Source organism: Ascaphus truei, chromosome 9, assembly GCF_040206685.1.
Source record: "Ascaphus truei isolate aAscTru1 chromosome 9, aAscTru1.hap1, whole genome shotgun sequence".
NCBI classification, from domain to species: domain Eukaryota; kingdom Metazoa; phylum Chordata; class Amphibia; order Anura; family Ascaphidae; genus Ascaphus; species Ascaphus truei.
Genome location: NC_134491.1, coordinates 49,231,662 through 49,246,654, shown reverse-complemented (window position 1 = coordinate 49,246,654; position 14,993 = coordinate 49,231,662). Strand labels below are relative to the sequence as shown.

At 48.9% G+C, this 14,993-nt stretch overlaps 1 protein-coding gene across 1 annotated transcript in view; it reads left to right on the top strand.

Annotated features, from left to right (window-relative positions):
* BBOF1 (basal body orientation factor 1) overlaps positions 1–14,993 on the top strand; it is a 30,387-nt gene that overhangs the window by 1,821 nt on the left and 13,573 nt on the right. The window contains exons 3-7 of the mRNA XM_075614733.1: positions 789–854; positions 2,882–3,025; positions 3,878–3,958; positions 8,240–8,310; positions 8,604–8,748. Coding sequence (XP_075470848.1) covers positions 789–854; positions 2,882–3,025; positions 3,878–3,958; positions 8,240–8,310; positions 8,604–8,748 — 507 coding nt within the window. The remainder of the gene's footprint in view (positions 1–788; positions 855–2,881; positions 3,026–3,877; positions 3,959–8,239; positions 8,311–8,603; positions 8,749–14,993) is intronic.

Sequence of the window (14,993 nt, the reverse complement as noted above, 5' to 3'; positions counted from 1 at the left end):
AAATGCAGTACTATCCTACATGGGGCTCCAGTAGGAAAGGTCTGTGGCAAGCATTTGGCCCTCTAGCTCGTTGAGAGGTGGTGTCCAGGCCCCGGACCACAGAACCCCTGAGCCTTCGGGCTAAGGGGGGATGGCATTCGAACAACCAGCCCTTCGGGGCTGGGGTGCACCCGCACAACCCTCGAAAGAGGGGATATGCTGTGAACTCCCTTGCGGGCCTCGGGCCAGATGGAGGAAGAGACAGATGTCCTGAATCCTAACGGAGGAAGGCATCAATGTCCCTGGAGACCTAGGGCAAGCTCCCTATCCACTGAAGTGGACTGGGATCCGATGAGCGAGAGGGTGTACCCTCTCGGGAGGAAAAAAAAAAAAGCTGGCCTAATCTTTGCTTTCCGTATATCATATTCCAACTGTTTGAAGGCACATATACCTTCTGCTTGACACCTGGGCACTTGACACCCAGTCTAGTGAAGTCTTTTGGCACAGATAAAAGGGGGGGGGGAAAGTGACAACCCCCAAAACAAAGTTTGGTACATCGCATCATCATACGCATCCTACCACTGCGCCCTAACTCTTCCTGTTCCCTGTTATCCCTTTACACATATGACAAGCACAGTGAAGGTAACATGGATGCAAAATACATTGACACTGATAGACAAGTTCAAATTGTATTCCTGGTATCAATTTTAGGGCAACATTTGACTTAATAACTGCCTTAGTTTTCGTTTTAAGCTGCATGCTGGTGAAGTTTCCACCTATTTTCTAATCTCTGTTTAATTTCTATAAAGATAGAGAAGTTACAGCAACAACTAATAAAGCAGAAGAAATCAGCCCAGGAGGAGAGGGAGAAATGGGTGAGTGTATTGTTGTGTCTGTATAATCACTTAGGTTGTATTCATATTCTCCAAAGAAGGAAGCCAGCTCTTCAGATCTCTGCCAAGAGAAAGATGGAATCCATGTGGCATACTTGAAACTCAAATTGACATACTTCCATATCTCCTTTGGCTAAGATGAGAGGGGGAGAGAGAAGGGGGTAACGGGGTGAGAGGAGGAGGGGAGGGATGAGGTTGGTTTCTTAGAATTCCTGAGCAACGCCGGGTACCTTCAGCTAGTACTCAATAACTGTCTCCCAGTAATTACCAGATTAATTTTACCAGCGGCAGAATATATAGGGTATATAGGGTAATCTACCGGTCATATACATACGCATTGTAATAGACTTCTTTGGAACTTTGGGGGGGGAAGTTAATGATCTGCTCAAGGATGTCTTCTCTCTACCCCCTTTGTATCTAAAGCCCTCTCCCGCCTTAAACCTTTTTCACTGACTGCCCCACACCTCTGGAATGCCCTTCCCCTCAATATCCAACTAGCACCCTCTCTATCCACCTTTAAGACCCACCTTAAGACACACTTGCTTAAAGAAGCATGTGAGTAGCACCGTGGCTAATACTGTACACGATACATAAAGCTTGGCCCCTGCAGACGCACTTACCAGAAAGCCCTCCTGCTGTCTCTGTACGTTCTCCCTACCTACCAATTAGATTGTAAGCTCTTCGGAGCAGGGACTCCTCTTCCTTAATGTTACTTTTATGGCTGAAGCACTTATTCCCATGACCTGTTATTTATATTATCTGTTATTTATTTTTTAACCTCGTGTAGTCCTACTGTGAAGCGCTGTGTACATTAATGGCGCTATATAAATAAAGACATACAATACAATACAGTTGTGAAGACCGACCATCCCAGGGCTTATAGACTTACAAGTGACACTGCTAAGGGTTGCACACAACTAATAATATGCTAATAGCATTTGAATTCACGTTGGCCTGCAATGACAAAGGCACAGCTGTCCTCCCCTGATCTTTTGCAACTTTCTTTGAAGTTACGAAACAGGCAGATTGCATCACCCACAATAACACGTTCAGATATCTGCAGTGTCATGAAGCATACACAGTAATAAACAGTTGGTTACAAAATTGTTAGAAGACAAAGTGTTTCTTTCAATATATTATTACGTGTTACCTTTAAAAGCACACTGACCAAAAAGTGAAACCCCCCATATTTTCTAGCGCAAGGAAGTTTGCTGGTTAACCCCTTGGTTGCCGTACTGCATATACAATGTAACCTTTTCATAGCTACTGCATGACTGTGAAATGTTTGTTTTGTGCTGTTGCAGGGGTGGCCAACTCCAGTCCTCACGGGCCACCAACAGCTCTGGTATTAAGCATCACCGTGCTGAAGCAGGGATATCACAGATTCCTGGCCTGTTGGTGGCCACCCCTATGCTATTGAAATGAAAAAAAGGCAGAAAATGTGCTTGGTGATAATAGTGGGATTTCTTCATTTTCATTGTGTTTTGTGACATTTCATCTCTGTATAGCCCCACACATGCAGTATTATAGAAGAAGAAATGCAATCTTTTGTAATGATTTCCAGATCTTAGCATTGAATTCAGCCTTAACTTTCGTACTCAGCAAGCTTTAATATAAATACAGGCTCTACATGCACAATGTTTGGATTGTAAACGTATTATTTGTGAATATCCTTACTGTTAATTGACACGGCGTGTAAAAACCTCAAGCTGTTGCAAAGTTCTGCATTTTATTATTGTTAAACAGGCTTAAGCTTATAGGGATCCATGTTAAAGTGGATACAACGCAAAAAGTGACACTCTGCGAGTGCTCGTTTGCATGTCATTTCCCAGAATCCTTGGCGGCAGTGGAAGCCTTGTATGCTGAGTGATGATGGCAGTTTTGTGGCCCTGTATGAGACATGTGAATGTGCTCTTAAGTGGGGGTTGTATCTGTAATGTACAATGAAACATGTGACAATATTGATGGGTCTGGAATAAAGGTTACCTGAGATTTGTTCTTTTTGACAGATGCTAAGTTACGGTCAGCAGGTCACTGACCTGGAGGAGAAATGTTCACAGAAAGCCAATGAAATGCAGGTTATTCAGTCAGAGTTGAAAATGATCAAAGTATTCCGCAAGCGGAAAGTTCAGCTGGAGAAAGAGTTAGATGAGGTAAGTGTCTGAGCTCCCGTGACATGCAGCACTTTACCTGTATACCATTGTCATACATGCAGCACTTTACCTGTATACCATTGTCATACATGCAGCACTTTACCTGTATACCATTGTCATACATGCAGCACTTTACCTGTATACCATTGTCATACATGCAGCACTTTACCTGTATACCATTGTCATACATGCAGCACTTTACCTGTATACCATTGTCATACATGCAGCACTTTACCTGTATACCATTGTCATACATGCAGCACTTTACCTGTATACCATTGTCATACATGCAGCACTTTACCTGTATACCATTGTCATACATGCAGCACTTTACCTGTATACCATTGTCATACATGCAGCACTTTACCTGTATACCATTGTCATACATGCTGTAGCACACTTTATACCAGGGGTGTACAAACTTTTTTTGTGCGTGCCCCCCTGCCTGCTCTCCCCCCCTCCCCCCTTGCTTGCACCTTCCCCCCTTTCTGGCGTTTTCTGACGTCACGTCATGTGATGTCGTGTTGGCAACGCAACGTCATGTCACCCGCGTCGTCGCCAGAAGCCGCCGGAGAGCAGGTAAGGGATATACAGAGGCTTCTTGCACTCCCCCTGCATTTAATTTAAATGTTGTGGGGAAGAGCGTGGGGCCTCTGTAAGTACCGCACTATCCCCCGAAACTTTCGTACCCCCTAGTTTTCGCACCCTTGCTTTATACCAGCATACCCTAATACAGACTTTCTCTCTGTACCTGCTCTCCCCTCTTAGACCACTATCACCTTTCTACTATAACCCTAATACTGGACCCACCCTCTAAACTAGTTCCTGCGCCTCCCCTGATTGTTCCTGCAGATTAAGGAAAATCTGCGCAGAGCCAACCAGGAACATAAGGAGGCCCTGAGCAACATGGAGCACCGCTTCTTCGAGGAGAAGGTACAGCTTGTGTGGCGGAATACCCGGGTTTTGTCTGTGTTTGTTGCAGTGGGTCAGACTCCGTCATAGTGATGTGCTAGGATATTAGTAGCTGTGCAGTGGGTCAGACTCCGTCATAGTGATGTGCTAGGATATTAGTAGCTGCGCATCTTGAAGCTTGTACACGGGGCTAACAAGGCGGTTGCCTAGAGCAGCAAAAAACAGGGGGTTCCGTGTAGCAGCAGGGCAGGTAGCTCCGCGGACACCCTCTGACAGGCCCCTCTGCTGTGTGGGCCCCCTCTGGCAGGCAGCTCCGTGGACACCCTCTGACAGGCCCCTCTGCTGTGTGGGCCCCCTCTGGCAGGCAGCTCCGCGGACACCCTCTGACAGGCCCCTCTGCTGTGTGGGCCCCCTCTGGCAGGCAGCTCCGCGGACACCCTCTGACAGGCCCCTCTGCTGTGTGGGCCCCCTCTGGCAGGCAGCTCCGCGGACGCCCTCTGACAGGCCCCTCTGCTGTGTGGGCCCCCTCTGGCAGGCAGCTCCGCGGACACCCTGTGACAGGCCCCTCTGCTGTGTGGGCCCCCTCTGGCAGGCAGCACCGCGGACACCCTCTGGCAGGCCCCTCTGCTGTGTGGGCCCCCTCTGGCAGGCAGCTCCGCGGAGACCCTCTGTCAGGCCCCTCTGCTGTGTGGGCCCCCTCTGGCAGGTCTCTAACATGACTATATATGGGCTGATATATAGACACGCCTGTATATTCGCTGGTATATAGACGCCTGTATATTCGCTGGTATGTAGACACGCCTGTATCTTCGCTGATATGTAGACACGCCTGTATATGCGCTGATATATATACACACACCTGTATATGCACTGATATATATACACACCTGTATATGCACTGATATATATACACACCTGTATATGCACTGATATATAGACACGCCTGTATATGCGCTGATATATATACACACCTGTATATGATATATAGGCATACCTGTATATGCGCTGATATATACACACCTGTATATGCGCTGATATATAGACACGCCTGTATATGCGCTGATATATAGACAAGCCTGTATATGCACTGATATATAGACACACACCTGTATATGCACTGATATATATACACGCCTGTATATGCCCTAATATATAGGCACATTTGTATATGCACTGATATATATACACGCCTGTATATACACTGATATATAGACATGCCTGTATATGCGCTGATATATATACACACATGTATATGATATATAGGCACACCTGTATATGTGCTGATATATATATATATATACTAGCTGAGAGCCCCGGCGTTGCCCGGGATGTTTGTGGTGTGGGTGTGGCATTTGGGTGGGGAGTGGTCCACACGGCCCATGTGCGGTGGTAGTGCTGCTGTGGCTGTACTGATGGTGATTGTATCGGTGTGCTGATTTGGGAGGGTTTTGTGCTGATGTGGGGGTGCGGATGTGGGTGTGCCGATGGGGGAGGTGCAAAGGTGGCGATGTGTGGGTGCTGATGGTGTTGATGGGGGCTGGGAATGGCGGGGAGCCGAGAATGCCAGTGTGCTGGGGGGGCATGGGATACCGGTGTGCTGATGTGGTGGTGCTGGGGATAGTGTGTGTGTATACATGTTTGTGTGTATACATTGTATGTGTGTGTGTGTGTGTGTATACGTGTGTGTGTGTGTATACATGTGTGTACGTATACATTGTGTGTATGTATATATTGTGTGTATACAACATGTTTGTGTGTGTGTATACACATGTGTGTGTATACACGTGTGTGTGTATACACGTGTGTGTATACACACGTGTGTGTGTATAAACATGTGTGTGTATACATGTGTGTGTATACACATGTGTGTGTGTGTATGCACACGTGTGTGTGTATACGTGTGTGTTTGTATACGTGTGTGTGTGTATACGTGTGTGTGTATACATTGTGTGTATGTATACGTGTGTGTGTACGTGTGTGAGTGTATGTCTCCATGTATGTGGGTACGTGTACATGTGTGTGAGTATAGGTGTACATGTGTGTGTGTGTGTACGTGTCTACGTGTAGATGTGTGTGTGTGTACGTGTACATGTGTGTGTCTACGTGCGTGTGTGTACGTGTGTGTCTACGTGTGTGTGTGTGTCTATGTGTGTGTGTGTCTACGTGTGTGTGTTTGTGTATACGTGTGTGTGTTTGTGTATACGTGTGTGTGTGTGTATACGTGTGTGTGTGTGTGTATACGTGTGTGTGTGGGGGGGGGAGGTGGTGGGAAGGGGGGGGAGGTGGTGGGAAGGGGGGAGGTGGTGGGGAGGAGGGGGGAAGGGGGGGGAGGTGGGGGGAAGGGGGGGGGGAGGTGGGGGGAAGGGGGGGGAGGTGGGGGGAAGGGGGGGAGGTGGGGGGAAGGGGGGGAGGTGGGGGGAAGGGGGGGAGGTGGTGGGAAGGGGGGGGAGGGGGGAGGTGGTGGGGAGGAGGGGGGAGGGGGGAGGTGGTGGGGAGGAGGGGGGAGGGGGGGAGGTGGTGGGGAGGAGGGGGGAGGGGGGAGAGGTGGTGGGAAGGGGGGAAGTGGTGGGGAGGAGGGGGGGAGGTGGTGGGAAGGGGGGGAAGGTGGTGGGAAGGGGGGGAGGTGGTGGGGAGGTGGTGGGAAGGGGGGGAAGTGGTGTGAAGGGGGGGCAGGTGTTGCGAAGGGGGGGAGGTGAAGGGGGTGTGGGGTGGAGGTGAAGGGGGGGTGGAGGAGAGGTGAAGGGGAGGTGGAGGGGGGGGTGAAGGGGGGGTGGAGGGAGGTGAGGGGTGGGTGAGGGGAGGTGAGGGGTGGGTGAGGGGAGGTGAGGGGAGGGTGAAGGCCGCTCCCTCAGGCGTCCGGCCGCTCCCTCAGCCGTCCGGCAGCTCGCACGTGGATCTGAGGCGGGAGGCAGCTTGTTGTGGCCGCTCCCCCGCTGTGTCCCGGGCGCTCGCTCCCCCGCTGACTGTAGCGGCGCCGGGGGGGGGAGGGGAGGTGAAGGGGGGTGAGGGGAGGTGAGGGGGAGGTGAAGGGGGGTGAGGGGAGGTGAAGGCCGCTCAGTCACCCGTCCGGCAGCTCCCACGTGGATCTGAGGCGGGAGGCAGCTTGTTGTGGCCGCTCCCCCGCTGTGTCCCGGGCACTCGCTCCCCCGCTGACTGTAGCGGCGCCGGGGGGGGGGGGGGGGCTGAAAGCGCAGGAGACACAGGGAGACACGGGGAGAGGAGGAGGTGCGCGCGGGTGTGGAGGCTGATGTTCGGGGAGGAAGAGGCGGAGGCTCCGGGACCGGTGGGTATGTGAGCCCCACCCCCCGGGTTATACATGCTGCTAATGTACACCCCCCCCCTACTGTATGTGTGTGTGTGTGTGTGTGTGTGTGTGTCCCTGTGTGTGTGTGTCCCTGTGTGTGTGTGTCCCTGTGTGTGTGTGTGTGTGTGTGGTGTGTGTGTGTGGTGTGTGTGTGTGTGTGTGTGTCCCTGTGTGTGTGTGTGTCCCTGTCCCTGTGTGTGTGTGTGTGTGTGTCCCTGTGTGTGTGTGTGTCCCTGTGTGTGTGTGTGTGTCCCTGTGTGTGTGTCCCTGTGTGTGTGTGTGTCCCTGTGTGTGTGTGTGTCCCTGTGTGTGTGTGTCCCTGTGTGTGTGTGTCCCTGTGTGTGTGTCCCCCTGTGTGTGTGTGTGTCCCTGTGTGTGTGTGTGTCCCTGTGTGTGTCCCTGTGTGTGTGTGTGTCCCTGTGTGTCCTTTGGCCCGTCACTCCACCTCAGGCCAATGAGAGGTGTGCGGGGGCGGGCCAAGGGACCAATCAGATTTCACCTAGGGACACCGGACATCCAGGCAGGCAGGCAGGCAGGCAGCCATACAGTGCTTTCACTAATATAGTATAAGATATGCACATGTATATGCGCTAATATATAGACACGCCTGTATATGCACTGATATATATACACACACCTGTATATGCGCTGATATATACACACACCTGTATATGCACTGATATATACACACACCTGTATATGCACTGATATATATACACACCTGTATATGCACTGATATATAGGCACACCTGTACATGCACTGATATATATACACGCCTGTATATGCACTGCTATATACACGCCTGTATATACACTGATATATAGACACGCCTGTATATGCACTGATATATTTATATATACACGCCTGTATAAGCGTTGATATATAGGCACACCTGTACATGCACTGATATATATATACACACCTGTATATACACCTATATAGACATTTCTTAGGGTGTTCAGCTAAATGAGGAGGAATTTCGATCATGTCTCCTCAGCGACGTCTGGAGAGGGAGGCGGAGAAGAAGATAGTGATGTTGGCAGAAAGAGCTCACACCGAGGCTGTCATGTAAGAATGGTCCATTCACCTGCCTGTCACTCATGTATCCCTATGTACCTCCAAGTGTCTCATGTATAAGCCACTCTTTGGGGGATTTTCATGAGGAGGAAGGAAAAGATATGATGCAGACAGAGCTGCCACCACTTCATGAATAAACCCCTTTGTTTAATCTAGAACGGAGACCCCAACCTCCCACATCTCCCAGCCAGCTGGACAATGTATATATTGTGCTGGGGGTAGCGATACGTTGAGGGATTAATAGGGTCTCCTGATGCACATTATTCCCTGTGACCCTGCTGCAGGGAGCTGGATGAAGCAGAAAGGTCGGTGTTCAAGGAGAACGTCCGTCTGAAGGTGGCGTTTTCATATCACATGGGTGATGCGGATGGAATAAGGAAAGAAAGGGACCAGCTGCAGATTGAGAACGCACAGCTGCTACAGGAAAAGGTCTGTCACATACACACTGGCCCACGTGGATGTGTGTGTAGGAAAGGGGACCACCACAAAGTGGCTGCCCCGTTTGGCTCTCACCTCCCCAGGTGCCACGGAAATTATTATTATAGTTTATTTGTAGAGCGCCAACATATTCTGCAGCGTGGTACAATGGGGGACAGAGTGACATCAATGACACAACCAGAATGACATACAAGTGAGGCCAGACAAGCGCAAACAGACACAGAAAGTAATGAGGGCCCGGATCCTGAGAGCTTACACCCTAGAGGGAATAAGGGGCTAATGTTGAAATAAAAAGTGGCTGCTCCTTGTGGGACGGAGATTGCCCAGCCTCACAGCTGGATGTATTGATGTTTGGGGGTGTGGATATTAGTTATATTCATGTGTGGGTCTGTGTGTTTCTACATACCAGTGTGTGTGTGTGTGTGTGTGTGTGTGTGTGTGTGTGTGTGTGTGTGTGTGTGTGTGTGTGTGTTTTTCTACATACGTGTGTGTGTGTTTTTCTACATACGTGTGTGTGTGTGTGTGTGTGTGTTTTTTTCTACATACGTGTGTGTGTGTGTGTACATAAACATACGATACCGTTGGCACGGGAATCAGCAGCCAGCACTCAGGTTTGTGAAAAATAAACATATATTGTAGAAATATATGAATATTTAGAATATGTAGAATATATGTTTATTTTTCACAAACCTGAGTGCTGTCTGCTGATTCCCGTGGGAACGGTATCGTATGTTTATCTACTTATTATGGGACATGCTCCTACCTTCTGTATATATATATATATATATATATTGTGACAAACGGCTTACTCCGGGGCTCCGTCGTTTGTCCGGGACTGTTTAGAACACGGTCTTTTAGGGTAGGTTAAATGATGAGGCGTCACGTACTGTTCCTTTAAACAGGCTATGCCTGGTTTATTCAGTCCCAGGCACTGAGACTGCCACAGTGCATACAACAGAAAACAGATCAAAACAAAAGCTGCTCACCTGAGCGATAACTTAACTTAGATATCCCTGACTCAGGGTTGGAAGTGGCTTTTCCACTTCCAACATCAAAACACGGTACTTTTGCAGTCTTACACAAATGAACAGAAAGATTGAACCTGTTTGGGGAAGAGGCTTCTCCCCTCTGTAGTTCAGCAGCCTTCCAGCCTCCTGGCTCTTGTGGGGAGACCCGAGCAAACAGGAAATCAGTCTTTCATACCTGATTCCTAATTAGCATGACAGGTGACAGAAATCAGGCAGCAGACAAACTCTGGTCTGGATCTCTCATCCCTCAGTTCCAGCGCTTGCCAAACTGTGGGATGGAGTGTATGTATTATAAGGCTGCACTCCCAGGCCAAACAGGATAGAAACTGTCTAGTATCCTGGGAGCCCTATATACGGAATTTATTACCATCCCCTGGTTTCTGTCACATATCCTCCCCCCCAGCTCAGACCTCGAGGGATGAGCGACCATGGATATTAGGGAGTGCATCCTTGACAACCCGTCAGCATTGCCATGTTTGTGCCCTGACCTGTGTTCCACAGAAAATTTAAAGGGTTGTAGGCTTAGGAACCACCTGGTCACTCTAGCATTCTTTTCCCTGTTTTGACACATCCAGGTAAGGGGTGCATGATCTGTGACCAACCGGAATTTTCTCCCCAACAGGTAGTATTTGAGCGTCTCTACAGCCCACTTTATTGCGAGACACTCTTTCTCTACTATGGAGTAATTTTTCTCCTGGGGATTTAGTTTCCTACTTAAATAAAGGATGGGGTGCTCCTCACCTTGAGACTCCTGGGAGAGTACCGCCCCCAGCCCTACCTCAGATGCGTCGGTTTGGACTACGAACTCTTTGGAGAAGTCAGGTGTGACCAACACTGGTTGGGCACAGAGAGCTTCTTTCAGGCTTCTAAAGGCCTGTTCGGTTTCGGGGGACCACTTTACCATTAGCGGTCCTCTTGCTTTTGTGAGGTCAGTTAGTGGGGTTGCCTTAGTTGCAAAATTGGGAATAAACCTTCTATAGTACCCAATTAACCCCAAAAAGGTCCTTACTTGTTTTTTTGTAACTGGCCTTGGCCAATTTTGTATCGCCTCCACTTTGAGTGTTTGGGGTTTGAGTAAACCTCTGCCAATAGAATATCCCAGATACTTGGCCTCCTCCAGACCAATAGTGCATTTAGCGGGGTTAGCAGTTAGTCCAGCAGACCGGACTGCGTCAAGCACAGCTTGGACCTTTGGAAGGTGGGATTGCCAATCTTCACTATGGATTACCACATCATCCAGGTATGCGGCAGCATACCGAGCATGTGGTTTTAAAATTTTATCCATCATTCTTTGGAATGTGGCGGGAGCTCCATGTAAGCCAAAAGGCAACACCTTATACTGAAAGAGGCCGTCTGGGGTTGAGAAGGCTGTCTTTTCTTTTGCCCTTTCTGTGAGGGGAACCTGCCAGTACCCTTTTGTTAGGTCTAGGGTTGTGAGATATCGGGCTTTGCCCAGTCTCTCTACAAGTTCATCTACCCTGGGCATAGGATAAGTATCAAATTTTGACACCGCGTTTAGTTTCCGGTAGTCATTACAAAACCTTGTTGTACCATCTGGCTTTGGGACTAAGACTATAGGGCTGTTCCACCCACTTTGGGATTCCTCAATTACACCTAGTTTTAGCATTTTTTTAACCTCTAAACTTATAGCCTTTCTTTTGGCCTCTGGGATTCGGTACGGTTTAAGGTTAACTCGGACCCCCGGTTCAGAGACTAGGTCATGTTCAATTACGCTAGTTCTACCTGGCCGTATAGAGAAGATTTCTTTGTTTCTTTTCACTAAATTCTGAACCTCTCGTTTCTGATGAACAGACAGGGTTTCAGCTATGCTAACCTCTGGGTCAGTTTCTTGATTCTCTGACGGACCTGGGGGTACTAGGGTTAACAAGACTTCTCTATCTTTCCAGGGCTTGAGTAGGTTTATATGGTAAATTTGCTCAGGTTTCCTCCTACCTGGCTGTCTTACCTTATAATTTACTTCTCCCACTCTTTCCAAGACCTCATATGGCCCATGCCATTTAGCAAGGAATTTACTCTCCACGGTGGGAACCAGAACTAGTACCCTATCACCTGGAGAAAAAATTCTGACCCTAGCACCCTTATTATATGTATTCCTCTGTGCTTCTTGAGCTTTCTCCATGTGTTCCCTCACTATGGGTAGGACTGCAGCAATGCGGTCCTGCATCTGGGCAACATGCTCTATTACACTTCTGTAAGGGGTAACCTCGTGTTCCCAAGTCTCTTTGGCTATATCCAGTAAGCCCCTTGGGTGTCGGCCATACAATAGTTCAAACGGGGAGAAGCCTGTGGATGATTGGGGAACTTCCCTAATGGCAAATAACAGGTACGGTAACAAACAATCCCAGTTTTTCCCATCTTTATCAACCGCCCGCCGTAACATGCTCTTTAAGGTTTTATTGAACCTTTCCACTAAACCATCTGTTTGTGGATGATAGACTGAGGTTCTGAGATGCTTGATTTTTAGGAGTTTACATAGCTCTTTCGTTACTTGGGACATAAATGGTGTTCCCTGGTCAGATAGAATCTCTTTAGGAATCCCGACCCGGGAAAACAGAACTACTAACTCTTTTGCTATGTTTTTAGCTGAGGTGCTACGTAGGGGAACTGCCTCCGGATATCGGGTGGCATAATCTAATATTACCAATATATGCTGATGTCCCCTAGCAGACTTTATTAGGGGTCCTACTAGATCCATAGCAATCCGGTCAAATGGTACCTCTATTATGGGAAGGGGTACCAATGGGCTGCGGTACGCCTTGAACGGGGCGGTGATCTGACATTCTGGGCATGAGGAACAATAATTCGTAATTTCTGCCAGAACCCCAGGCCAATAGAAGCTTCGGAGAACCTTTTCTTTTGTCTTTTCCACCCCTAGGTGTCCCCCCAATGGATGACTATGTGCGAGGTGTAATACTACGTTACGGAATGTCCGTGGTACCAACAATTGTTTAGTTGTAACTGATTTCCTTTTATCAACCCGATATACTAGGTCGTTCTCTACCTCGAAGTAGGGGTAAGCAAGTGACCTATCTGGTTGGCCAGGAGTACTATTCTGGTCCCGTATATTTCCCCTTGCTACCGCTAATGTGGGGTCCTCCCACTGGGCCTTCTTAAAACTCCCAGGACTGACCTCTAGGTCAGCGAGGGTCTTATCCGGTTCTGGGGTGGTAAGTGTCTGCTCAACATCTTGATTTGGGGTATTCCCTACCAAAGTAGTGATGGGGAAGGGAATTTTACAGCCCTCCTCCTTTTCCCCCTTCTTATTTGGGCCCTCGTCAACCTCCATTTCTGAAAAAGGGAAAGGATTTGTTTCTTCTAATACTTCGTTATGGTCCGCTATTGAACTCTGGGCGCTATTCTGAGCGGGGGACCACATTTTTAGAAAATGGGGAAAGTCGGTCCCTATTAACACATCATGTGCCAGTTTGGGTACAATACCCACCTTGAAATCTAAAGAACCAAACTCTGTTTCAAAAAAAACATCAACAGTGGAATATTCATGATTATCCCCATGTATACAACAAATTGCCACTCTTTGTGAACTGTTTCCCTGTTTCTTCTTAATGGGCAAGAGGTATTCGGACACTAGTGTGACCATGCTCCCAGAGTCAAGAAGTGCCCGAACCCTCTTACCATTAACCTTTACAAATGCCCACAGATGGTTATTCAAGGGGTCCTCTGGGCTAGGGCCCATACATTGGGACAACAGCGAATAAGGTTCCACGCTGTTGCATTGCATGGGCTCATCATTTAGTGGGCAGATTTTTGCTGTGTGGCCCCTCTCATGACAATTTACACATTTAGGTACATAGTCTGTGTCCCACTTAGAGCCTTTTCCCGGCTCCCCATGTTGGCTATTGCCCTTAGTGTGCGAACCACTGTTGCTGGTGCTGCGTGAAGGTGGTCGCCGCTCTTCAGCGCCCCTTAACCCCGGTACCCTTTTACCGTCTCTGGAAGAGTCCTGGAACCTCGGGTAGTGGGGTTGCTCCACGACTGTGGGTTGCGGGTGCTCTTCTGCTGCATTGTACCTTTCTACGAGGGCAACAAGCTCATCCGCATTGTGGGGGTCACTCCGACTGACCCAACGGCGTAAGGCAGAGGGAAGTTTCCTCAAGAACTGGTCCATGACCAACCGTTCCACGATGTGGCTGGCTGAGTTGATCTCGGGTTGTAGCCACTTCCGGGCGAGGTGGATGAGGTCATACATCTGGCTTCGGGTGGCTTTATCCATCGTGAAGGACCATGCGTGAAACCTTTGGGCGCGAACAGCCGTGGTTACGCCGAGGCGGGCGAGGATCTCGAACTTCAATTTTGCATAGACGTTAGCTTCGGCTGGCTCTAGATCAAAGTAAGCCTTCTGGGGTTCGCCGCTTAGGAAGGGTGCGATTAGACCAGCCCACTCAGCTTCTGGCCATCCCTCTCTCTGTGCCGTGCGTTCAAACGTGAGAAGATAGGCTTCCACATCATCCGAGGGTCCCATCTTCTGAAGGTAGTGGCTTGCCCTGGTCATTTTTGGAACTGGGGCTGCCGCTGCCAGTGGAAGGTTACTGATAGTCCCCCTCAGGATCTCGAGTTCCTGCTGTAAGCCCTGAGCGAACCGCTGTTGCTCCTCTCTCAGCAAGCGGTTTGTCTCTTGCTGGTTTGCATTCGCGTTTTGCAGGGCTTCATTCGTCTGTTGCTGGTTTGCATTCGCCTGTTGCTGGTTTGCATTAATCTCTTGCTGGGCTATTAGCAGCTGTTGCTGGGCTGCATTCGTCTGCTGCTGGTTTGCATTAGTTTCTTGCTGGGCTATTAACAGCTGTTGCTGGGTTTCATTCGCGTCTTTCTGGGCAGCGACATTGCGTACCAGCGCACCCACCACGTCTTCCATCTTGTTTGCAGAGGATGAAAAAAACTTTTTTTTTTTTTTTTTTCTTTCAAAGTTCTTCAACCCGCAGACCCCCTAGTGCTCTGCCCGCATTCTCCACCATATGTGACAAACGGCTTACTCCGGGGCTCCGTCGTTTGTCCGGGACTGTTTAGAACACGGTCTTTTAGGGTAGGTTAAATGATGAGGCGTCACGTACTGTTCCTTTAAACAGGCTATGCCTGGTTTATTCAGTCCCAGGCACTGAGACTGCCACAGTGCATACAACAGAAAACAGATCAAAACAAAAGCTGCTCACCTGAGCGATAACTTAACTTAGA